This window comes from Aedes aegypti, chromosome 2 (genome assembly GCF_002204515.2).
Source record: "Aedes aegypti strain LVP_AGWG chromosome 2, AaegL5.0 Primary Assembly, whole genome shotgun sequence".
Taxonomy (NCBI): Eukaryota; Metazoa; Arthropoda; class Insecta; order Diptera; family Culicidae; genus Aedes; species Aedes aegypti.
The window spans coordinates 240,348,661-240,374,372 of NC_035108.1; the positions used below are offsets into that span (position 1 = coordinate 240,348,661).

The 25,712-nt window shown below is 38.1% G+C and overlaps 1 protein-coding gene and 1 long non-coding RNA gene across 6 annotated transcripts in view; one reads left to right on the forward strand and one right to left on the reverse strand.

The window, feature by feature from the left end:
- LOC5577722 (rho GTPase-activating protein gacF) overlaps positions 1–25,712 on the forward strand; it is a 410,293-nt gene that overhangs the window by 349,846 nt on the left and 34,735 nt on the right. For all 5 annotated transcript variants that reach the window (XR_002500441.1, XM_021844557.1, XM_021844559.1 and 2 more), the window contains one exon: positions 6,669–6,776. Coding sequence is in view for 4 of the 5 variants with exons in the window: in XM_021844557.1 (XP_021700249.1) it covers positions 6,669–6,776 (108 nt within the window). In the remaining variant the exon portion in view is untranslated. The remainder of the gene's footprint in view (positions 1–6,668; positions 6,777–25,712) is intronic.
- On the reverse strand, positions 12,866–14,130 carry LOC110676492. The gene is made up of 4 exons (XR_002500445.1): positions 13,762–14,130; positions 13,620–13,704; positions 13,484–13,559; positions 12,866–13,419 (listed from the first exon to the last, which is right to left on the reverse strand). It is a non-coding gene; the product is annotated as an uncharacterized LOC110676492 (long non-coding RNA).

Genomic DNA, 25,712 nt, shown 5'->3' on the forward strand with positions numbered 1-25,712 from the left:
ATATCCACCCTACTGTTTCATAGTAAGCAAAGTGGAGTCCTAAACGCGTCTCGTTTCAGTATTGAGTGACGGGTCTATTCGAAGTCTTGGAGATTTACCTATTGGAAAAATTCTGAAGATTCGATTCGTTGTAGTCCCTTTGATCGGCCCTTTTGCTCTGGCCAGGCAAACGGAATCAACCTAAGTTCCCTGTTATAGTTCTCCTTCTTGGCATTACGTCCTCACTGGACTTTGCCTGCAGCTTAGTGTTCTTATGAGTTTGTTTGCCATTTTTTGGCCTCATATGGAATTATAGCCCTACAAACATCTACAAAAATCCCACACAAAATTAGCTATAAAGGGATTTGTTTCTTTAGCAACATCCTTCATTGAGATTTGAAGAAAGAGTTTTCACTATGTGATGATAATTTTGTACTTACATTACAGCACTAACGTGTTCGGACCGTTTTTCAAGATTTCGCTATAGTAATGTCCATATAAACCTACATTGTCTCTGGGCCACCTTTAAATCATCACCGAAAAAGCTAAAAATTTCACAGAACACTATTTTTATAGCAAAGCTTGGTATGCTGTTCCGCTCAAGAAAAGTAAAAATTTCTGCGCAAGAGATGGTAAATAAATTTTGTGCAGTGAGCTCCATTTTAATTGACATTTCTATTCAACTGCGTACTGCGATCAACGAAAAATACTTTTCTTGAGCATTCCTTGCGAGAAATTGCCTACGCATCGAGATAGGCGATTACTTTTTTGTTGAAGTGCATACATCCCATAAGGATGGTAAGGAAGATATGGGAGATTGGATTTTCAAACATTTTCAAATTTTGAACCGCCCTAGACATTATAGACATTAGGCATGATAAAAAAAATCTTCAGTATACCGTGCATCCCCGCTAATTTGAACGGTACCTCATGCAAACCATTGGGTTTTATTTTTAACTAGTGATCCCGGCAAACTTTGTCTTGCCATCAAGTAGGCTGTTGAAAAACGCCATGAAACGTCCCATACAAAATTATAGTTTCGTTCGCTTTCGTTTCTTCGACTTTCCTGGTGAATATTTTGAACTTTTTATACATACAAACACGTCGGAACACTTCACGAACACTTTAGTGAAAGAATTGTCAAGCCATTTCGTGACATACAAACACCACTCCATTTTTATTTATATAGATTTGAACTTTTAGTTACCCTATGAACAAAGAAAAACGTTTTCTGGTAACCTATTTGCCTGTTTTTTTTTTTTATTCTGCGTTCCGTTCCTCAGCGTTCCTTTTCACTGCACTCCATTCCATAAGGTAAATGACGTTTGAACCATTTTTAATCTGAACGATGTGCAATTGAGCGGGGTACAAATAAAAAAGTGTTCAGACTAAATGTGGTCAAACCATATACAAGACGTTCCAGAAAAGTGTCAAAATGATTGCTTTTCGCATTAGTTAATTTTAGAATGAAGATGTCGCAAGTAATAGAAGCAGATAAGTTTATCATTGTTGCCATTCTAAAATGCTGCTCAATCCATTTACCTCAATTATCAGTTATTCTTACATGTTTAATCAAAGTGTAAATTGTTCTCGTGTGTTAATTACTTTCATATTTATTATCTTTCTCTTGAAATATCCTGCATAACTTCAATTAAACGATCAACATGATTGGTAATACCCTGGGGGTGCGAACTGGATATTAACAAGCAGCCAGGCTGCTGTCAAGCTAAAATTTTAATAAAAATTATCTGAGTATGCCTAGGAGTACACGGTCATTATTTAGTCACACAAAAAATGTTAGAAAATTTATGTGACACAAAAACTGCAAACTATCAAGAAACGTTTTATTTAGTCTTGTTTATGCATAAGTTTTCCAAAACTTTTGTAAAATATATTTCTTACAAATGTACTATTAGAAACTATCTGATTCAGCTGATTTATTGGACCTATAGCTTGCATCAAACTGAAGAAGCTTTGTGTGAAGTATTTTAAGTATGTACCTTGAAAATGGTTTCCTGCGAGACAAGCAAACAACCAACGGTTAGCACTGGTGGAAAATATTGTGTTCAAATTGAATGACCAAAATTATCCAGTCCGCACCCCTTAGGTAATACCATCTTCAACTATAATTATCTGGTTATGTTCTTGGTGTACATTCTCACTCTGAGCTAGCAACATAAACCTAGAACATAATTCTAGGCGTCATTCTGATATAATGTTGCGTAATTTTTTCATAACTCTAATTATTTTGTAAACTGCTCTATACCTAGACGAAAATTCTCACACCAGACATAATTCTAGAATTTGTAATATATTTTTAACTAGTATTCCCAGAGAACTTCGTCTTGTCATCAAGTAGTCTGTTGAAAAACGCTATGGATCGTCCCATACAAAATGACAGTTCCGTGCACTCTCGTTTTTTCAACGTTCCCGGTGAATATCCTGGGATTTTTATACACACAAACTCGTTGGAACCCTTGACGAACAAAACGGAGAAAAAAACATTCAAATCTTTTGACCCGTTCGTAAGCCATTTCGTGACATACAAACACCATTTCATTTTTATTTATATAGATAGATAACCGTAAACATGTTCTACACTAGCTGAAACTCGTTTGGTTTAAAAAAAAATGCGGTGGAAAAGTTGAATGTTACTATTTAGAATTCTTCATTAACATTATTGTTAATATTTGATCACCTTTCAAGAAGTTTGCATGATTGACATTTTTCATGTTCACCTTCACTTTCACCGTAAAGGTTCTTGGAAAAAACTTTAGATTTTTTGTGAATATTTCCATTTTTCGATATCTCGCTGTGAAGAATGCTTTCAATTTGAATGGTAATAGCAACTCCATTTAATTGAAAACTTTTCAATATATTTCAAATATTTTTTTATTGATTCACAAACAGCAGTTTTGCAATAAAGCTTTTAAATAATGTCTTGACTACATCTACGCAAAATTTCAAATAAAAATATTTCAAATAAAAATAATGTCCAAAGAATCTAAACCATCCTATCATATCTCAAAAAAAATAACAATTTTTCCTTTCCAAGGTTGATCTTTGTTTAAGAATCATAATTTTGTAAAGGATTGCTATGGCTTTCGAGTTGTATTTCTGGCATAAGCTCTAAAATTCTTTCCAGTTATTCAGATTTTGTTTGAAACATCTAGTAGAAACTGTACATTTGTTCTTAGCTATATAAACTCTATATTTCTTCGGAATTTGTCAATGCATCTTTCAGATATTATTCAAATGTACTCAGAAAATTTTCATTAAAAATTATAAGAATACTCATTTTTTCTTGCAGGAGATTTAGTCAATAATTTAATATGTTCTGATCTCAAGGAAATAATATAACCTTTTATGACACTTTTGACGATTTTCATAAAAATTCACGTAGAAATCGCTCAGATTTTTTTTTTTGCTGAGCTTTGATTAATAGGCGCTGAAATGGAGGTTCGCCAAGGGCGCCATGAAGCCACGCTACGGCTCCGATTGCATGTCGTCTGACACAATGACATTTGCATAAATCATAAGTTTTGCATTGAATTCAGACATCGGATCATAAACAACGTGAATAGTTTGATCTTGCCTGTTATGTCGAATGTTACATGCATACAGTGAAAGCAGAACAGAAACAAACAAAACCGTAACGTTTCCTAGCGAAGCTATCGTGCTCAGTGGCATTCAATTGACATTTTTCTTTTCGCCATTTGTTTGATCGCTCGTGTTGAGAATGTTTAAGGGAAGCGCTGCCGAATATTAGCAAAAACGTACCGTAATTGTTTACAACACTGATTATAAGATTATGACGCAAAAGAACAGCATAGTATGAAATAAAGGAGATCTTGAGATTACTTAAGCAGTGTTTACATTCAGTAAAGAAAATATCGTAATGCTATGAAGAACAGCAAATGATTCAAAGAAGAATATCTGATGAGAATCAAATTTCAGCAAAAAATATATTATTGACTGTAATGGTATGACTTAAAGGAACAGAATATTAATCAAATAAAGAAAACAAATATGCTTTAAAACATCAACAATACTAACGCTTATAATGCTCTCAACTGGTATACACTTCACTAAAGTACGCATCTATGCACTCCACCGTGTGCATTATGCGCAGTACTGAGAATCAAGTGCGACTCGGCGAAGTTGATCAAAACTCAAACTTCGCTCGTTGCTTAACCCATTTTTCAACGCGAAGCAGTATATCTATGATGAACAACTTTTGATATAAAGAAGGAAAAATCTCTGATGGAATCAATCATACATAGTTACACGCGTTCCATCACACATGCAAAATGAGTAGCAGGTCATGTATAATGCATTTTTCTTCTACTTTATCTTCTTGTCATAACATTATATTTGGTTTAGATCATACTTTTGAGCTTAGTGTTGCATGAGCGTTTCGACAGTTATTGACTGAGAGCTTCCTATGTCAAAGTTTTCGTTTTACATTCGTATATCATGTGGTACGCACGACAAGATCCTGGACTAGACAAGAGTCGAGCCCATACACCTTGCTTTTCAGACGCGGACGTCATTATGAATGACATTATCCGCTTGACTTTAAACGTTTCATCTATCGTATGTATCTGACTGTAATACCTTGCAAAGAACACTTTTGCGCTTGAAGCCCTTAACAAGCATCAAATGAGTCAGTCAATCACTTTAATGATTACGTTTTTCATTTTGAAAATTATGCCTATCGTTCATTATGCCTAACGTCCATTATGTCAAACGTCTATTATGCCTATCGTATGGGGATGACCCATTTCGCATAAAGACGTTTCACATAAGGACGTTTCGCATACGGATGTTTCGCATAATGGACGTTTCGCATAAAGCGGTTTCATACAAGAACAGGAAGCATTTTAAAAAAGGCATATAATTCTCATTGTGCCAAATGTCCATTATGCCAAACGTCCGCATGCGTAACGTATTTATGCGAAATGTCCCACCCCCTATCCTTTTTTGTGCCTATCGTTCTTATGTGTAACGTCGTGCACCAGGTCACTTCAATATCGAGTTATGGAGAGTTTACTGTATTATCTTTGAACACATAGTTTTTCACGAGTACATCTCAAATTTAACATGCAGATTCGAATTTGTGGTGAAATCAATCATTGTACTTGCTAGCGACCCTTAATAATGTAGTTTAAATATCTATAACGAAACAAAATACATTTTTAGCAATGAAGAAGTCATGTCCGTGTAGCACACTCAGCACCAGTGCTGTTAAATGTCAAAATTTTGGAAAAATTAGAATGCTCACAGCACTTTCCTATGCGAAATATCACATCAGTGCATAATGCCAACCTATAGTAGTCTGGAAAACGTCACCGGAAAAATGCTTTCTCGATGACTTTTTCCACGGGGATCGATGATATTAGCAATATTCAAATGTCAAAGTCACGTGAAATTCATGACATTTAATAGCTCTGCTCAGCACTGCCTGTCTCTTGCCAAATCATTCCATTTTACTTCAGCTTATCTTTCTTATAAAGGTTCCCTAGTACTTGCTTAAAATAAATGCGCTCGTGAAATTTCAAATAATTGTGAATTACACTACAAATGATACCATCAATGTTGAGGTAATGTTTCATTACAAATATCGCCAAAAATCAAGCGATAATGCTATCTAAATTTAATTTTAATACTATAATTTGTAAAGAATGTGATTCAGAAATTACAAAATATTTCAACTATTATCAATACTTAAGATACCAGTACTTGTCTTAAAAGTATGGAACAAAAATATTTAAAACAATATGCATAAATATTCTGAATTTCTCCTAAAACTTATCAAAGTTACCCCATTTTACAGTATCATGAAGATATGAAAATGTTCGTGTCAAGAGTGAAGCTTTTAGTAATCACATACTCAATAATCGAGCCGAAGATGACTTTATGTTTTGTTAAAATATAGTCGGATTGATTTTCAAACTCATAATATCAAAATAGGCGCTTTTTTAATCAAGAAACTTCTTCGGAGACAACAAATATTCAAAACTAATGATTTTGAAGTTCTCCTATTTTGATCGTGAAATTAATTATCCAAAACACTGTGACATTGAAGAAAAAGTCAATTCTGCATATACCATGCAATCCGCTCACCAGAACTGATGTTTCAAATTTATATGATTCAAACGAAATGCAATTTGTCCCAAAAATACATTTGCTTATCGCAAAAGCTGACATCACCGTGTAGCCTTGTTTCTTTTCTGCATAGGACTGATAACTGGTTCCAAAATCCAGATAGATAAGCATTTGTAAACCCCCACCATTATTATTCTGAGACATTCTTTATTCTGCTGAATCAATACCCAAGGGCTGTTTCAATTTCCTTCCTAACAATTATCTCTTGTGAAAAAAGTGATTATTTCCTTTTAACTGCTCTGTAACGTTTTTACCAGCCTATCGTTTTCAGTTGATGTTCTTTTTCTTGTTATATCAGTACTTCCTTTCTGTTTGCTGATTTGCTTATGCTTTTCACTTTTTTTTTCATTAAAACAAACATTCCTTATCCGCACACTCTTGTTGGCTTATTTCGATAAAGCGCTCCATTTCTGTACAAAGGTCAACGCCAAGAGGAGGAGAGTTCCAATCACTTGTGCACTGACATAAAAAAAGCGAAAAGAAAAGGTTTCTTACCCATCAACTGTGCTCTCGTTTTGCAGGAAATTCCGGCACCAAGGATAAGGAATCGCGCAAGGACAAAGACCGAGGCGATAAAGAGGCGTACTCTTCGTCGTCCAATTTTTTGCAGCGTTCGCCCGGATCCGATGGTAAGTGGATGGGAGGGCTGACTTTTTGTGGGTTTTTTTACCTCTACAGTGATAATCTTCTAAACCTCTTACATTGATCCCCTGGTTGATTAATTTTATCGATCTAGGGCAATCGACAGGGGGTTCAGTGCAGATGACAGGCATTTGAAAAGAATATTCCGTCCATTATGCCACTTGATATGTTGTAATGTGGTTGGATAAAATTACACCAAATACTACCATATGTTTGTATCTATTTCCTCAAATAGTCGAATTTTGTGTCGATACAAGCAATAGCAGATTTGATAATGGAAATACTAAAAGATATAGTGTATAGGGCAAAAAATGGACCCAAAACGGTACCTGATTATCGAAAACATCTATATTCCATGGAAAAACATCAAGGAATCAAATGATAATACCACAGACAAACAGACGTCACACTCTCATCGCTGTCCATCGACCAACTTTTTAACCATCGATTCAAATATTGGGTAGATGGTCAATCGACCACCCGCAGCGCTCGCGTCGTTTTTGTTCGTGTTTGACGTTTACACACTACCGCCACCTGTTGGTCCATCGGCCAACTACAGTGTTTTTAGCATTGGGCGTACATGATTTCGCGACTATGATTTTTATCGAGATTTGTTCTAAGTGTTACGTCTGTTTCTCTGTGATAATACATATGTTGCTTATCTTGTGATATATAGGCCTATTTCGTCTGAGACTTACAGACTTCTTCAGTGTCGAGCAGTAATGACCATGCTCAAATCCTTGTTTAGATCTAGAGGTTCATAGATGTCTATCAAAAGCACACCGATTATGATTCTGGAATTTTACATCATTTTTATAGAAATGAAAAAAAATGTTTGCATAGTCATGCTACACTCCATCTTCTTCTCACGACCATTTTTTACGATCGAAATTCAGATTAACGACTGGTTTTATAATTGATCAATATCTTAAAATGTAATCGAAATAGAGGCTCATGATATTCAGCAAAATTTTTCAGTAGGGGAAGACCACCAATTTTCGACCCAATCATACGATTTTGGCCTACTTGGTATGAAAATCCGGAAAATTGGCACAGAATTCTTGTAGGTCGAAAATTAGTCTGTGTCTTTTCCCGAAGATCATGCGGGTCATTGAAATGCGGTACTCTGCCAGGCGGCACTAGTGGGCATCGAATTTTGTTTTTCAGCTATCTCAGGATCCTGACTACTTGAGAGGATCGTAGTAGGCAGCACACGTGAACGGATGTGTTGGAAATTGATCTGTCACGTTTTTATCGTCTCAAAAAATTATTAGATTCGGCTGATGCTGTTTTTGAAAAAAAGTGTCTATAGTGGAAATAACACGGCTCATTCTACGCGTTCTTCTGGGCAGCGCTTCGTTAAAGCCTATGCAAAAGGTGAAGATGCATCGAGGCCTCAAATTTTCGGGAGGATAAATCTGGAGAGGCAGACAGCGGATCGGGCTGAGGGCTTGATCGAATGGTTACTCGTTGGTAATGACCAATCGATCAGATTGTCAGCTTGAACCACTGTATGATACTCTAGATTAGTGCTCTTGAGGGTTTGAGTTTAGGCTTCGTTTCATCTTCTTCAGGAAAATCATATCCACAAGTGTTTAGAGATAGCTACCGTTATTCAAACAAAAATTGTAAGCTGTACAAAGCACTACAACTATTACAACAAGCGTCGGAAGAGACAGTGGTCAGAGTAGCAGAAAAAAAAATAAATTTTGTCGCATGTTTTCAGCATTCCCCTTCAACTAATAAGGTGAGTGTTGAAACCAATCTATTCAATCAAAATCTAAATGAGAGCATGGTTGGAGGTTGGTAAAGTATATTTGATGTAATAAGAACATCAATTTTAACTTTGAATATGAGAAACCGGCACATTGAGTTGGCTATGAAATCAAATTTGTGAAAAACTAACATGTAACTTTGATTATCGATTCGAACAAAAATTCTACCGTTCAGACTGAACAATATGCAGATTAGCGGGGTACAAATAAAAAAGTGTTTAGATAAAATGCGGTCAAACCAGCGTTGGTACCCGGTACCCAAGCAACAATTTAGATTCCTTACTGTTTTTTTTGTTTATGACAGTTTAATTGTAGATTTGCATATCTTTTTTGGTTTTATACTGACTTTCTTTTAGTACAAATAATTTTGAACCATTTTTGGTTTTAAACACTACTTAAAAAATACTTTGGATGCACCACATATAACTTCATTTCTAATAATTTCAAAATGACCTTGGCAACAGTTTTATGAAACTCTTGTACTTATCTTGAGCAAGATAAGAACTTTTGGTCGAAAACATAATATATTCTCCCCCATCAATCGGAGCACTTATATGTATATTATTGATTGTAGCATTACTAATCCTGCCGTTTACAAAATTGTTATTCAACGAAGTCACTATTGAACTTATGGCACACAACTTTCATATAATGCATGCGATCAGTTCCAGTAGTCTTTCCCCTCTTGACCGTGATTTAGGAGTGGAACTTGATCGCTGGACATCCACTTTGCAAAGGCGTGTGCTTCTGGATGTAATTAGATCAGAGTCTGTTATTAGATACCCGATTAATTTCACAATCCAACGTCTGCACATTTTTACGACATTTATCGTCACTACAAATACCTACCTTACTTCATTTTGTAGCATTGATTTTCATGCCTTCATTCTTAAAGCGGTAACACTATTTTCCAAAAATGGAAAATATAAATAAAAAAGCGTCAAAATGTGCTCCTCTTGAATAAAGAGAACAAACCTCATCACGATCACCTACAAGATTGATTTGTCTTCATTAAGATCGTCTGGAGACTAAGAACTATCAAGTGATACTTATTACAATTGCCCGTGTTCAGCAAAATTTATTACGGTTCTATGATGGTGTTGAATAAAACTACAGCCATTATTGTAGTTATCGATGATTTGAATGGAAGCCATGATGGAAGAATCTATGAAGGATTCGGGCATCAAATTGAAGAAATTGTTTATTTTTCTGGAAATGCAATACATATTATTGCAGCGCATTGCATAAAACTAACTTTTCTACTTGGATGGCGCAGTTTCATCAATCACGAATTTTATCAAGTGTATAAAGAAGCGTATAAGATATGGCAGACTTCATTGGGCTGGTCACTTCGAATGTTTGAAAAAGATAATTGCGGGAAGTACATTCATTAGGGAAGCAGGTGGAGTTCGGCAATTACGTGGAACAATTATGTACCCAGAGAACCAGAATGTCGTTCAAGTCATCGAAGTCAAAACGTCTCGACAACTTTATGTATTTTGATTAATAATTTTATATTCATTGCATATTACTTTATTTAATCCAGGCAATTTCCAGAAAGGAAAACCCCTGAACCGTATCGTGAATGGAACTTGCATTGTTTTACAGGCTAAAAGAAAGTTCGTTATATTCAAATATTTTCAAAGTGCCACACACTTTGCAAAGACTTTGCATGCTGACCTTTCACATCCCTGCCTAAATCACGAAATAATCTGCAACAACTTTTGTTCGCTAAGCTGATAAGTCAACTTCCAAAGCCGGCTGCTGATATCATTGTCTCGGGGCGCTGCATTCAGATTTCTGCATTTGGGGATTTGTGTCGAACACATGTGCGGTGCACACAGTCTTCTAGAAGAACCGGCACATCATGCTTTCGAAATGTTATCGTAAAAAAAAACGAAACGACTCTTGCACGGGTTGCAGCAGCTTGAGGCAGTTCCAGCACGACAGAGAAAACCATGTGACTATTTAGAGATATGGTACCATTTCGCACCATGTGGGAGGAATCAACGACGAACCGAACAGTACAAATTCCCGAGCAGAAAAGTATGGCACACGAATATCACGATATTCTTAAATACCAAAACATTAGTCCCAAAAATATCTTTCAATAACACCGCTGCAATAACAAACTAAAGTATTTAAAATGAAAGAATTTCAAACAATGTTATTGCGACGGTATTTAATACCAAACCAAGTTTTTAAAGCTTTCGCAGAATATTCACTCGTTCTTTTCATTTAACCTCATAAAGCCTGTCCACGATAAATTTCGGACACTGATGGCGGGTGTACCACAGAAAGTTCGAGAATTTTACAGAAAGAAGGATTAACATCCTTGTCAACTGTTTATTTTGTAGATATAACTCTTTTATTCTGAAATAAACAATTGTTTTTGTTGAATTATGAGTAACTTTTTTTTGCTGCCATTATTTGGGTGTCCGAAATTTAACGTGGACAGGCTTTATTTTTATCAAGAAAAATCAAATGTAATAGCTAATCAATAGCTAATGAAACCCTGCTTTCCCAAGGTTGCTTTAGAGCTACATTGATTTTCAACGAACTGGATACAAAACGAATCTGATGAATACAAAAGTCGATTTCGAGATATTCAGGCCATTTGCAACATTGTTAGTTCAACTTCATTTTATAAAAACACCTTTTTCGCAAAGAAATAGTCGATTAAAGTAGTGGGAAGGAGATGGTTATGTTATGATAGCTTAAATAGTACTTATCAGGTCTTCACACTTTTCCAAATCATAACAAATCAAAAATAAGCCATAACTAAATTTGGTTATTGTTATATGCTTCTTATTTTATTCTAATCGGGTGCGCTTGCCTTTTCGTTTCGCTCCACCAGACATTTCCGTTCGATGGACTTCTTTCTTGCGGCTGGTTCACTTTAGTTGCAACAAATTTCCTGCACCATAGCCTCCTCCACACACAGCATATCCCGACTCATAGCTAATTTTCACTGCTCAAATCAACCGACCGACCGACCAATGGCAATATGCGTTGGCGCTCTGTTGGGACGTTTTTTTTTTCGATGCTTTTCGTTAGAGTGGTTCAAATGAAATTTCAGAGAGTTATCTGTCAAATTATCTGAAAATCAAGAGTCTGATTTCTGAAAATTTCTTGATGAAGATGTAGAATGTTTCCTCTGCACCAAAGTTTTTCATTTTTTTGTTTATTTTCAGTAATGAATCTCACCTCTTCCAAATCTTACCTCCAAGAATTGTCGAAACGTTCTCTTAATTAAAGAATTCTCAAAAACGTTATTTTAATCTCTCGATTTGTTCATATTAAGAATGGTAAGCTTATCTCAAGCCCCATTCATATCATTGTTGTGCAACTTCGATTGCTCTACTGAATCATGGAGTGCAAGTATGAAGCGATCATCTATCCCATGTATGGATCTGTGTATGATTTACTGAATGAAATGTTGCAGATAACCTTAAAGAAAATCCTTGAATAATATTTGAAGGAATTTTCGAAAGAATCTTTATTCTACTTAAAGTAATTTTCATGGGATGAAGACTCCGGACCCCTTCCAAGCACATGGCCATTTGTAGCACCTACTTTCAGCACAGCCTCCCGTATTGATACACCTGGAGATCACCACAGCAGACGGAATCACAAATTGACCACGTTTTGATCGATGGACGGCACTTCTCCGATATAACCCACGTCAGAACCTATCGTGGCGCTAACATTGACTCTGATCACTATTTGGTGATGATGAAACTGTGCCCAAAACTATCCGTCATCAACAATGCACGGTATCGACGCCCGTCGGGTACGTGGAAAGGAGGACATGTAACGATTGGTTCGACGAAGAATGCAGGCAGGTCTTGGAGGAGAAGGATACAGCGCGGGCTGCAATGCTGCAGCAAGGAACGCGACAAAACTTAGAGCGATTCAAAAGGAAACGAAAGCATCAAACCTGCCTATTCCGGGACAGAAAGCGCTGCCTGGAAGAAGCAGAAAGTGAAGAAATCGAGCAGCTGCATTGTTCACAAGAAACGCGAAAGTTCTACGAGAAGCTTAATGCATCCTGAAAAGCCTTTGTGTCACGAGTTGAAATGTGTAGAGATAAGGATATCAGCATCTTGACGGACGGACGTGATTGAAAGGTGGAAGCAGCACTACGATAAACACCTGAATGACACGGAAAACACAGGCCCAGAGGGTCACGACAGCGAAAGAAGTGACTACGTGTTACGAGTTTCCCGTTAGCTCCAAAAGGGACAAAATTGAAACGCAATACTGAGGCTTGTGCACCAACAAAACAGAAAACAACTAAATCATTTTGAACAATCTGTATTAATGACCCATACTCTCATGTACAAGCTATTGATCCCTCATGAGTTTCTTAATCTCCTAACTCTATCGCAACATGAACTATTTTACTATCAATGGCTTACATCTAACGTTGGGTTTACTCACAATACATTGATCGCGAGCTGGAATTCATGCCTGTCGCCTCTAGTCATGCACCATGTCGCCATGCCATACACTTTGCAGTTCGGTCTTGCATTGGGCAGGCTGTCCTGGGATTGAAGATGAACCCGCCACTGGAGTATCGTTGTTCACTCCCTGACCGTCCACGCCATGGAACCGTGGAATTTCTCCGCAACAGCAAGTCCTCGATGTCGTAACCGATGCTAAAGGCAATCACCTCGTCGGGAGTAACTTCACCGACCGCTCCGTCTCAGTCCTCACAGCCACTGTGATCGAAGTAATCGTTGGGCCGCCGTTGCGTGCGTCGTTCTTCCTCCGTATCGCTCAATCCACATGCAGCTGGGTGCTAGATGCAAAATAATGTCCTCACTGAGCTTTAGGGCACGAACTGGCTCGTCTGTTGACATAAAATGTGCGTTTTTATCTTCCTATTGTCTAGCTCTAGGCATAATGTGACTCACCTCCGCAGTCCCTTAGATGTTGCCACCCCTGGGCCGACGTACACGTGGTTGCATGCCCATGCACCTCGTTTAAGACCTATTATAGCCGCAGTTAGAGCATGGAATCACTGTCATGATTATAGAAAGTGTAACTCACCGTCTATCGATCTATTCCGGCTACTAAGCGATGCCTCGTCAGCTTCGTTTCGCCTATGGTCGACCAATTTCCGGCTGCAATGGTTCTAGAAACAAGAATAATGAGCACCTCTGGTAGCCATCTTTTTAGGCAAATGATTTACCGAGACCAAATGTTCGACACTGACTATTGCAGCTGGTCCAGAAGCGCCAACCAACTACGGGATTTAGTAACAGTCGCTTCTTCCCTTTTTTTTTGTTCTCGCTTGCAATTCTGACCGCAGTCCACTTGATGAATTACGCGCGGTGAGGCTTCACTGACGAATTTATTCGCGGCTGACTCGATCAAGCGATCTGTGGGGACTGTCGAAGTTAGAGCGAAGTTTGCTTGACCATGCTGATCGTCTCTCCGTTGCTAGTTCGTATTTGTGTGGCCACATGGCCTCATTGTAACTCGCGGCCCTCCATCTAACGAGAGAACCTTGAGAGGATCTTGCGCGATCTATGTGTGCGCTGGTTATCTTTGCTCCGATCGATGCCTACCCGAACAAGGGTACATAACAAAATTATATCAGCATATGTTATTATATTATAAGGTTTTTTCGAACATATGTTGTTACAATTTTGATGCAGGATGTTGTTAAAATAACTAAAATTATAACAAAAAGTGTATGAACAGTAATATAAATATAACAAAATGTGTTTTAATTCTATCAAAAACATATCAAACCAAGTTATAATGTTTGATACAAAGTATCAAAATTCTAATACTGTTCGATATGCGATAATATTGTATATTATTGAAATGCATAACTATCTATTTATTTTGTTATAAAGTTGTTAAAAATGAACAAAAAAATATCTTAAAGGGAAATAAATCACATTATGTTATATTTCTGTTTTATTATGTTCTATGGATAACGGAGCCTAACAAAATTATATCATAATATGATATGCATATCACATTCTGATAAAACTTTATTATATTTTTGTTACAAGCCTCTAGTCGGGTATCTACCTACACTGGTCGCGATGATGTCGTGATCATCACTAGCGGGATCATCACTAGCGGGATGAGTATTGGTATCCCTCTCGTGTATGTTGCTTGTAGGTGACGGTGGTACGATGGTTTACGCTTTGCATTAATGCTGGTGGCTTATGGGCAGTGGCGTTAAAAGGCATTTGATAGGGGTGCTCAGCTTGCTACTTGCGGAGCATTTATTCTGCTTTGATTTTTGTTCTCACTATCTTAAGGCTAAAGCTGCTTTTGAGTTGGCCATATTACAGAACAAAATTCTAAACGTTACACAACATTACCAATGCGGCAGAGTTTTTCATGAGGCGAAGAATAGTAGCCTCATGAAAAACTCTTCAATTTCCTTCAAGAAGTCGGTCAGAGACGGATCGTATCAGAGACCCTAGAGTCGAGCTCTAGTTCTTGTTTACTTACAGCTAACCTCACAAACACTTTATAATCCTCAAGCCAAATGTACCAGCTGTTTCTGGCAAATTACGATAGTGTACCAACTGTGTTTTGGCAAATTGTCTCTGACTGAGTTCTTAATTCCTTATCTCATGACATTTCTGCTGCCTTGGCAGACATTCAGCTTAATTCAGAACAGCACGGCGGATGAAGGAAACCAACTTGTTCCCACATTGAGGGAAGTTAAGGATGCCAACAACCAGCTCAAGAACAACAAGGCAGCTGGTAAGGATTGTATCGGAGCTGAACTCATCAAAATGGGCCTGGAGAGGTTGAGTGCCTGTCTGTACCGGCTGATTGTCAGAATCTGGGAGACAGAACAGCTGCCGGAGGAGTGGAATCAAGGGGTCATATTCCCCATCTACAAGGGCGACAAACTGAAAAGTGAAAACTATCGTGCGATCACTATCTTGAATGCCGCCTACATAGTGCTATCCCAGATTATCTTATATCGGCAATCACCAATAGCAAATGAGTTTGTGGGGCTGGATTCATCAACGGCCGCTCGACGATGGATCAAATTTTCACTGTACGGAAAATACTCCAGAAATGCCGTGAATACCATGTCCCCTGTTCATCGATTTTAAAGCGGCGTGTCGACCGCGAAGAGCTATGGAAAATCATGGACGAGTACAGCTTTCCCGGGAAGCTCACAAGACTAATAAGAGCAACGATGGACGGTGTGCAGAATAGTGTGAAGATTTCGGGCGAACATTCCAGTTCGTTCGAATCCCGCCAGGGACTTTCGTGCCTGCTGTTCAACATCATGCGGAGAGCCGGGTTCAATAACCGAGGTACGATTTTCACAAGATTCAGCCAATTTGATTGCTTCGCGGATGATATCGATATTGTCGGCAGAACATTTGGAACGGTGGCAAACCTATACACCCGCCTGAAACGTGAAGTGACAAAAGTCGGCTTGGTGTTGAATGCGTCAAAAACAATGTACATGCTGATAGGCGGAACCGAGCGCGACGGAGCCCGCCTAGAAAGCAGTGATACGATAGACGGGGATGTTTTTGAGGTAGTTAATGAGTTCGTCTACCTTGGATCCTTGTTAACGGCTGATAACAACGTAAGCCGTGAAATACGAAGACGCATCATCACTGGAAGTCGCGCCTAATACTGGCTCTAGCAAAAGCTGCGATCGAGAAAGATTATCTCCGGCACCAAATGTACCATGTACAAAACGCTAATAAGACCGGTGGTCCTCTATGGACATGAAGCATGGATCATGCTGGAAGAGGACCTGCAAGCACTTGGAGTGTTCGAACGACGAGTGCTTAGAATCATCTTTGGCGATGTGCAGGAGAACGGTGTGTGGCGGTGGAGAATGAACCACGAGCTCGCTAGGCTCTACAGCCAACCCTGTATCCAGAAGGTGGCCAAAGCCGGAAGAGTGCTTGGGTAAGGCATGTTGCAAGACTACCGGACAACAACCCTGCAAAGATAGTGTTTGCGTCTTATCCGGTTGGTACAAGAAGGCGGGGAGCACAGCGAGCGTGGTTTGATCAGGTACAACGAGATCTGGAGAGCGTGGGCCAAAATCGAAGTTAGAGCGACACTGCCATGGACCGAATTAATTGGCGTAACGTCATTAATGAAGTTTTATCAAACTAATTGATGTAACACCAAGAAAATAAAATAAATAAATTAAATACCAATATGATGCATATTGAGAAATTTCTTGCAACAGAGTCATTGCTGTCCATTTTCAGGGTCCGGAATCGGCTCTAGAATATTCCGGTAGTCTTTGTAGATGGCCCTATATTGCATACAATTACTCAATTTACATTGTATTATACTTCTGTTGTAAAATCTTGAAGATTGATGTGTCATGGTTTGTGCGGATTCAATTTTGGTCAACAAGGGGACGGACCTGGTGTAGTGGTTAGAACACACGCCTCTCACGCCGAGGACCTGGGATCGAATCCCATCCCCGAGATAGTCACTAAAAATTTCAGTGACGATTTCCTTCGGAAGGGAAGTAAAGCCGTTGGTCCCGAGATGAACTAGCCCAGGGCTAAAATTCTCGTTAATAAAGAAAGGAAAAAAAAAATTTGGTCAACAAATGAGGCCCCAGGAACCGGTTCCAAGGTAAGCAGAATCGGCTAAAATGATTCCAAATGACTAGAAAGTGTCGGAATATACTAATGTTTCATAATTCAGTTGCAAACACTCTAGTTTTGTTTAGTTATGAAAAGGTCTCAAATTACCTTTGGACAGACCCCATGGAACATCCGTATATATCCGGAACCGACCGTTTTACTGAGGTTCCGAGTACAGGTCACGAAACACCACCACAAGTGTGTCTAAATTTTATTCAAACCGGCAGAAAATTATGGAACCGAAAGAACGCGAAAACTTGGCTGCAAAAATTGGCCAGGGACAATGAAAGTTTTGAACTATCCTAACGTGCACATTTCACTTTTTTTCTCGATTTCGTGATTCATTTTCGCTCAAACTGCAAAACCCCTACACCACCCGCAGCACCTTACCCGAGTAGCAACTAACAGTCCAACGCCGCGTTTATTTAATTCTATTTATGGATTCTCCATGAGCCAACCAGCCAGCCAGTCAGCCAGTCGGTACATAAAGTACAGTTTCTCCATTGCCGGCCGTAATTAAGTCATACCGGCCGGGTGGTGCTTGCTTTGCTAGCTGGCGGCCGATCGTTTGGGCGTAACGTCAGGAATTACATATTAATATTGACACGTTGAAGAAAGCGGCACGATTAGGCCAACCAAAAAGGCAGCTTCCCAGGTTCGGGTATCAATGGATGATTAAATAAACTAATTGTTGAATCCGCAGAGCGCCGGCGGTGATAGGTTGGTCGGATACAGGCGGTCCGAAATAGAAATCTCTGCCTGCGGTATAGGTCCATCTACTGGTTGTTTAACTGGTGATTGATGGATTCATCTGTGCGAAATAGCACGCGATAGAAATTGGGCAGCAAAAGCGTTAATCTTCAAAAATTATGCTTTCATGAGAATGCGTATTAATTCGATCAACGATAGGATGTACAAGTTGAAGATTCAAGGACAACTCTTGAACTTTAGCATAGTGAACGTGCACAGCCTACACTCTGGTAACACTCATGATGATAAAGACGCTTGACAGAACAGCTACTGAGGTAGTGGAAGGAAGGGATGAGATGCCCCATCTATAAGAAGGGTGACAAGTTAGATTGTGAGAGCTTCCGAATCTTTATCCTAAATGCGGCCTATAAAGTGTTATCTCAGACCATTTGTCACCTGTAGTAAACGAGTTCATGGGAAGTTATCACGCCGGCTTCGTTGACGGCCGATCGACAACGGACCAGATCTTTACTGTATGGCAAATGCTCCAAAAATGTCATGGATACCAGGTCCCAACGCATCCCCTTCATCGATTTCAAGGCGACATACGATAGTATCGACCGCGTAGAGCTATGGGAAATCAAGGGCGAAAACAACTTTCCCGGGAAGCTCGCCCGACCAGTAGCGTAGCTAGGGGGGTGCGGTGGGTGCGGTCCGCACCGGGCCCCGAGCTGCTAGGGGCCCCAAAATCACGGTAAGAATTTATTATAGAAATAAACATTTGAAATGGCTTATAGAAAACATTCTAAGACCCTAAAATCAAAGATATGGCAAGAATACGTTTTGTAAGAGTCCTAAATCGATGTGATACACAGGGGCCCCTTGATTATCCCTTATGACATAAATAGGCTAGATTTAAAGTTGGCCTAGGGCCCCGTGTGAGATCATGGTCTTGGGCCCCTTAATTTTAGGGGCCTTTGCAAAAAATAGTTTTGTTATAAGCGGTTTCTTCACCACCGCTTAGGCCTTAAACCTGGTTTAATCGTATGGGTAAACGGGGTTTACGGCTTAAGCGAAGGTGAAGAAATTGGCCCTTAGTTATTTTAATTTAAACTGGTGTTGACTCTTATAGGTTATTGCGGCCTTTAGATAGACTCATGTTCAAATGTTGTAGATGTAGAGTCTGAACTACGGTCTTGGATTATTAAATGTTTGAGCATGAGCATTAGAATGATTGACCGCCCGCAGTTGCTACTCCGTTATTGCAAGAACAGTTGTACTTACACAGGGAGCCAACAGATGCTACTCAGGATCAGTATCATCTTCAATGTGTAAGTATTGGTGCTCTTATTATTATAACAAATAATACCGGCGCCGGTTGCGTCTGAATGCAGGTCAATTTGGGAATGGGATGGAAACGTTGACGTGTTACTTGCTTTATGGAAGCCGGGGAGTCCTCTGCACTTCCACAAGAAAACACTGGGAGTTTGGATATGGGAAAGGATTCGTTTTGGTAAACGATAAAGATATAATTTTAAATGAATACGTGAACATATACACGGATGATCGATACCGATAGTGCGGCTACTATGCGAATCGGACACAACCCGGATTCCGTCGCTCGCTCTCAAAGGAGCATGCAACAGATTCAACGGATCAAACACTACTCGGTCTTGGTTCCAATAGTTTACCCAGGTTTGTAGGCCTAATTTTTTATACAATCTGAACCAAGCATCAATTTTACCTTTAGATAGTTTCAAGAGCACGAATTTTGCTTTTTATCTACTATTCATCTCAAAATGAATCCTTTAGAGATAACTCCAAGTATTTATCCTGCGTATCTGCAATGGATAATAATAATGATTACTTCGGGGCCTTCTCCTGATAAATTGTGTTACAAAGTATTTTGATGATTCCTTGACGGATATCACTAAACAATCTCCAGTGATTCCTCCATGAAATTTCTCAGAAATTGATATTTATTAAGTTATTTGAATCATTGAATTATTCTTACAATCATTTATCCAAATTTATCCTCGAGTGACCTACAGAACCCAATCAAGATATTTCTTCTGTCATTTATTTGAGATGTTGTCATGGATTTTGCCAAAAATTTGTGATTAAATATGTCCAAAATTTCGTTGAAGAATCGCTAAAACACTACCAATAATTGTTCTAGGAGTTATCACCGAAAATTTTACGGGATATCTTTTAGTTTTCACATTATCAATTACTCAAAGGAATTTGAATGTAAAGCATTTTTTCTAGTCATTTCTCAGAGATTGTTTTGGACGAAAAAGCGTGTTAATAAACCTAATAACTAAGCGGAAGTAGATTGCTAAGTAATTTCAAATATGTTATTCGTTTATTACCATGTTTCTAACTTGGTTGAATTGAGTTATAATAACAGAGAATAATTCCAAAAAGTTGCTCCTGTTTGTTCAAGAGCAAATTTCTGCAATTATAACTCTGAAATTACCTACGTAAACAGCTAGTTTAGTCATTCAGTTATTCACATTCGCTCAGGTAATAATTTAGCTGGCGTTTCTGTAAGGAAAAATCTTTTATTTCTTAAACGATTTTCAAAAAGTTTCAGCAGAGATTCAGAACTTTTTTATAACGCAAAAAATTTTGTTTCAAGGATTCTTCAAGAACTTTTACAGGCAATATTCCAGAAACTTTTCAAAGGTTGAACCTAGAATCCCTCTGAGGAGATCTCCACACATAGTTCCCCATATGGTACGCAAAGAAATCCTTTCGGGAGTTTTGCTAACTATTCCTTTACAAACAACTCCAGGAATTCTCCTATGATTTCTTGTTGTTTTTTTTAATATACCCCTTGAGTTTCCTTAGAATCTAGCATGGCATTTATTTTAGTAGTTTGCTATGCTTCCTCTGATCATTGGCAATCTTTTTGGATTCCTTCTTTATTCTTCTTGAATTCGCCCTAAAATTAATTCAGGCATTGCTGGGAGCAGTTTTTCAAGCGGTGTATGCAGTAATTGCTTCAGATTCTTCTAAGTGATTCCATCAGATTTGTTTCCAGAATTCCTCATAAAATAAAATCAACTATTCTTTCAAACATTTTATCTTTTTTTTCAGGTAGAATAACATAAAAACACAACAATGTTTTTTTTCAGTGAAATAGAAAATCAAGAATTTATCGAGCGAATTGGCCAGAAGTTTTTCTTTGAATTGTTTAAAGATTATATCGCGACTTTTCCAAGAGTACAACGAGGTATTACTGACATACTTCTATAAATGTTTCAAGGTATTCTAATCGTATGACAACTTCTGAATTTCTTTCTTGTATTCCACAAAATATCGCTCCAGAAATGCTTTGTATGAGTGAGCTCTTGCTAGCCATATGTAAATCGTTTACAAGAAAATATTGAAGGTATACTGATTTAAAACTAATTATTTATTATATTAATAACTATATTTAATTTCATTTACTTCAGGTTTCTAAGCACAGGGACTATGCATTAGTAAAGTAAGCCTACCTTATCTTATTGTGTAGCTAATTTTTACGATACCACGGCAGTGCATCACTCTATTTCGGGGGCCCCCATATTTTTCTCCGCACCGGGCCCCGAGAACTCTAGCTACGCCACTGCGCCCGACTAATAAGAGTAACGATGGAAGATGTGCAAAATTGTGTGACGATTTCAGGTGAACATTCCAGTTCGTTTGAATCCCGCTGTGGTTTACGAAAAGATGATGGACTTTCGTATATGTTGTTCATTATTGCACTAGAAGATGTTATGCGAAGAGCCGAGCTTAGCAGCCGGAGTACCGTAAAAAGGGATAACTTCGATAGTTTTTTTTTTCTAAGAAAACTTCAATATTTATGCATGCTGTTCCAAAGAATTACAATTTATATTTTTAAAACAAGTACTGACATCCTAGCTATCGATTGCATTTGATAGATTGCCAGAAGATTTATTCTGAATGGATATATTATTTTTCATATAATCGAAAGTCGGTTTTTTTTGTTTTGGGGTAACTTTGAAAATGGAAAATAAATCGAATAAAATTGAATGAATTACCGTAATCCGGGGTAATATTGATCAGTTTTTGGGATATTTCTTAAATTTTTCATTTGAAAATGCAAATGACGCAACTTTTATATTTTTAAAACAAGTACTGGCACCCACCACTCGTGACTATACACTGTATTTTGGTTTTCAAAACATTTAAGCATGTTTAAATAAACGTTTTAAATGATTTTTTGATTTAGCTGATATGGGGTAACATTGATCACCCATGTAAACAACGTTGGGTAATATTGAAAATGCCGTTGCTTACTTAAATCGTGGCCCCTGAAGCCGAATATGAAGACCAAACTCTTACAAGTCATTTACTTTTTGAGTTATTTTGAAAATAAAATTACTTTGAACCGCGCAATATGCCTAAAGGTAGGCAATTTCCTAAGGAAATTCTGCATTCTTGATAGTAGTTCATTAATGTTGCCCAATTGAATAAACTTATGAAAGATTTGACAACGGAATCGTTTTCAGCGATGCCATTTTAAGTAACAATCGCATTTTTCTTGCTCATACCATTTGCAGAACTCATGTGAGACTTGAATCATCGGTAGTGCCATCCATAATGATAAAAATCATTGATTCAAAAAGTTGACAAATTTACGCATGAACGAAACGCAATTTTCGCAAAAACCTCAATTTTCATTAGCTTATGAATGTAAGAAAGAGAGGCACCATTCATAATTTTAAAATATTTCATCAATAAATAATGACTCGAAATTTTTACGAGAAGGATCATACCGACCAATGTTGCCCCGCTGATCAATCTTACCCCGGATTACGGTACGGAACATTTATAGGGCGTTGCATACCTCTAGGCGTTTAACGTTATATGGAAATTTCTGGCTTAGATTACAAAAATGGTCCCAGTTTGTAAAAATGGGTTTCGCTAAGAGATTTGAGATCAAATTCATGTTTTACTATAACTAGGCTGTCAAGGATAAGTGACGAACTCATTATGGCTTCATCAAATAGTGATCGTTGAATAGATTGTTTGTAAGCATTACAAAACTGCTAAAATCTTGTAATTTTTTAATATTTGCAAACAAATCCACAAATGCACTTGATTTCAACAAAAATAGCTTTGACATAAAGTGTCATACTAACCCGACTAGAGGCTTGTAACAAAAATATAATGGAATTTTATCAGAATATGATATGCATATCATATTATGATATAATTTTATTAGGATCCGTTATCCACAGAACATATTCAAACAAAAATATAACATAGTGTGTTTTATTTCCCTTCAAGATATTTTTTTGTTCATTTTTAACAACTTAATAACAAAACTAAATAGATACTTATGCATTTCAATAATAGACAATATTATCGTATATCGAAAGGTATTATAATTTTGATACTTTGTATCAAACATTATAACTTGGTTTGATATGTTTTTGATATAAATAAAACATATTTTGTTATGTTTATGTTACTATTCATACACTTTTTGTTATAATTTTAGTTATTTAAGCAACATCCTGCATCAAGTTTATAACAACCTATGTTCGAAAAAAACTTATAACATAATAATATGCGCTGATATAATTTTGTTGTGTACCCTTAGTCGGGAATACTCTTTACTTTTGCATTCGTTTTTCTTAACTGATTAACATAAACTTCGTTATTTCGTTTAATATGTTGTGAGTTTCGAACTATCAAAGTTACCCGCATTATCAAAGTTACCCCGTTTTACGGTACTATTCTCATGCGATCCAGTCAATTTGTTAGCTTCTTGGATGATATGAATATTTTTGGTCGAATGTTTGAAAAGGTGGATGATCTGTACACCCGCCTGAAACGCGAGGTAGTAGGGTTGGATTGGAGGTGAATGCGTCCAAGACTAAGTACATACATGCTAGTAGGTGGAGATGAGCGCGACAGGTCTCGGCTAGGATGCAGTGTTACGATAGACGAGGATACGTTCGAAGTGGTTCGTCTACCTTGGATCTTTGCAGACGGCTGATAATAACGTTAGCCGTGAAATACGGAGGAGCATCATCAGTGGAAGTCGTGTCTACAATGGCCTCCACAAGAAGCTGGTCCAAAACGATCCACCTCCGCACCAAATGTAGCATGTACAAAACGGTCATAAGGCAGGTAGTCCTCTACGGGCATGGAACGTGGGCACTGATCGAGGAGGAGTTGCAAGCTTTTGCAAGCACAGTGGTTTATAGGATAACGGTGTGAAATGGCGAAAGATGAACCACGAGCTCACCCAACTCTACGGTGAACCCAGTGTCCAAAATATGGCCAAAGCTGGGATGGTACTATGGGCAGGGCATGTTGCAAGAATGCCAAAAAACAACCTTGCAAAGATGGTGTTCGCTTCGGATCTATTAAGACAGAAGTTCACAGAACTGAGGATGGAGCGATGGGCACGAATTGAGCACTGTGGCGTGGATTCACTGTTCTCTGTTTATATGTTAACTAAATAAACGAAAGAACTTATCATTTGATAAATGGAAAACTTATAATCGGTCATAAAAAGTACTTAGTATTGATCAAAACGTAGTGAAGAGTAACATTCTTTACACAATTGTGTACCTATCGGCAAAAACGGTCCATGTCACGTGGCCATTGGCGCGTTGTAGATGAACAGTCGCTGCCTTCATGCACTTACACCTACTCTGGTTCATATTCTAGTTGCTAGACAGAAACCATATCTATACAAACTTACAGCATCTAACATCGTAGTATCGCAAGAAGAGAGAGCAACCTGTGTCCAATGGCCCTCCATCAAGTCTGATAAAAAAAAGTCAGGACTGGAAAGCATTGCATTGCTATCAAAATGTAGTAGACTGCACTACGATAGACAACATTTCTCTCGTCTCAGATTCCGCTCGTTGGTAATATGGCACAGTTCAATGCCAGTCTACCGGCCGGCTGATTGCCGGCTCGGTCCTTCCACTCACAACTGCAGCTCATTGGCATGGGAAGAACCGGGCAAGGCAGACATAGGTTGGGATGTGCATGTGCAGGGACCTTGCAAAAGACCTTGCCTTTAGCAGACGACACTCGCGGAGGAGGCAGTGGGTGATACTGCAGTTTGACTCCGTTTTATATCGATATAGCTTTTATGGGGGTGAAAGCGGCGACCGGCGACCGGCGACTGGCAAAACACAGTTGAGTCTCATACAGCACACTGCCACCCACTAGAAATATACCGGGATTTCTCAGTTAATAGGTACTGTAATCCCTAAAGAAAGCATTGAAATGCATGCAAATGTCGCAAGTTTTATATTGTCAAACAAGGTACTTATAATTTGTGATTATTCATTGTGTTTTGTTTCCAGAAAGTTTCAAGCATGTTTAAAAAATGATTTCTTCTACTTAAGAATATTTAAATTACTATTATTACCTCATTTTTTGTACGGATGCGAAATTCTGTTGAATACTTCTGCAAGAGCTTCTGACAAATTAAGAGTTGCTGCTTTAAATTGCTTAATTCGTTGGATTTTTAATCTTTCGAGATACGACAGAGTGACTTATCATCAGCAACAACTTCTAGGCTGCTCGTTTTATAACTTTTTGAAACTACGCTCTTGTCTCGCATTATTTAGAATTATCAATTTCGAAACACCACCATGGGCGTAAATAGCCATCAGACTTGAGGGGGACCACGGCTCCTTCTCATGAGAGATAAAAGTTGTAAAGGATTTAGATAACTTAACAATGCTTGTTTCGATAATATTTGTGAACCGATTACACAGCGTAACAAAAATGACATTTTTGCTTGTCTCAAGGATCAAATTATGTGTCTCTAGTAGATTTGGAGTTGCTG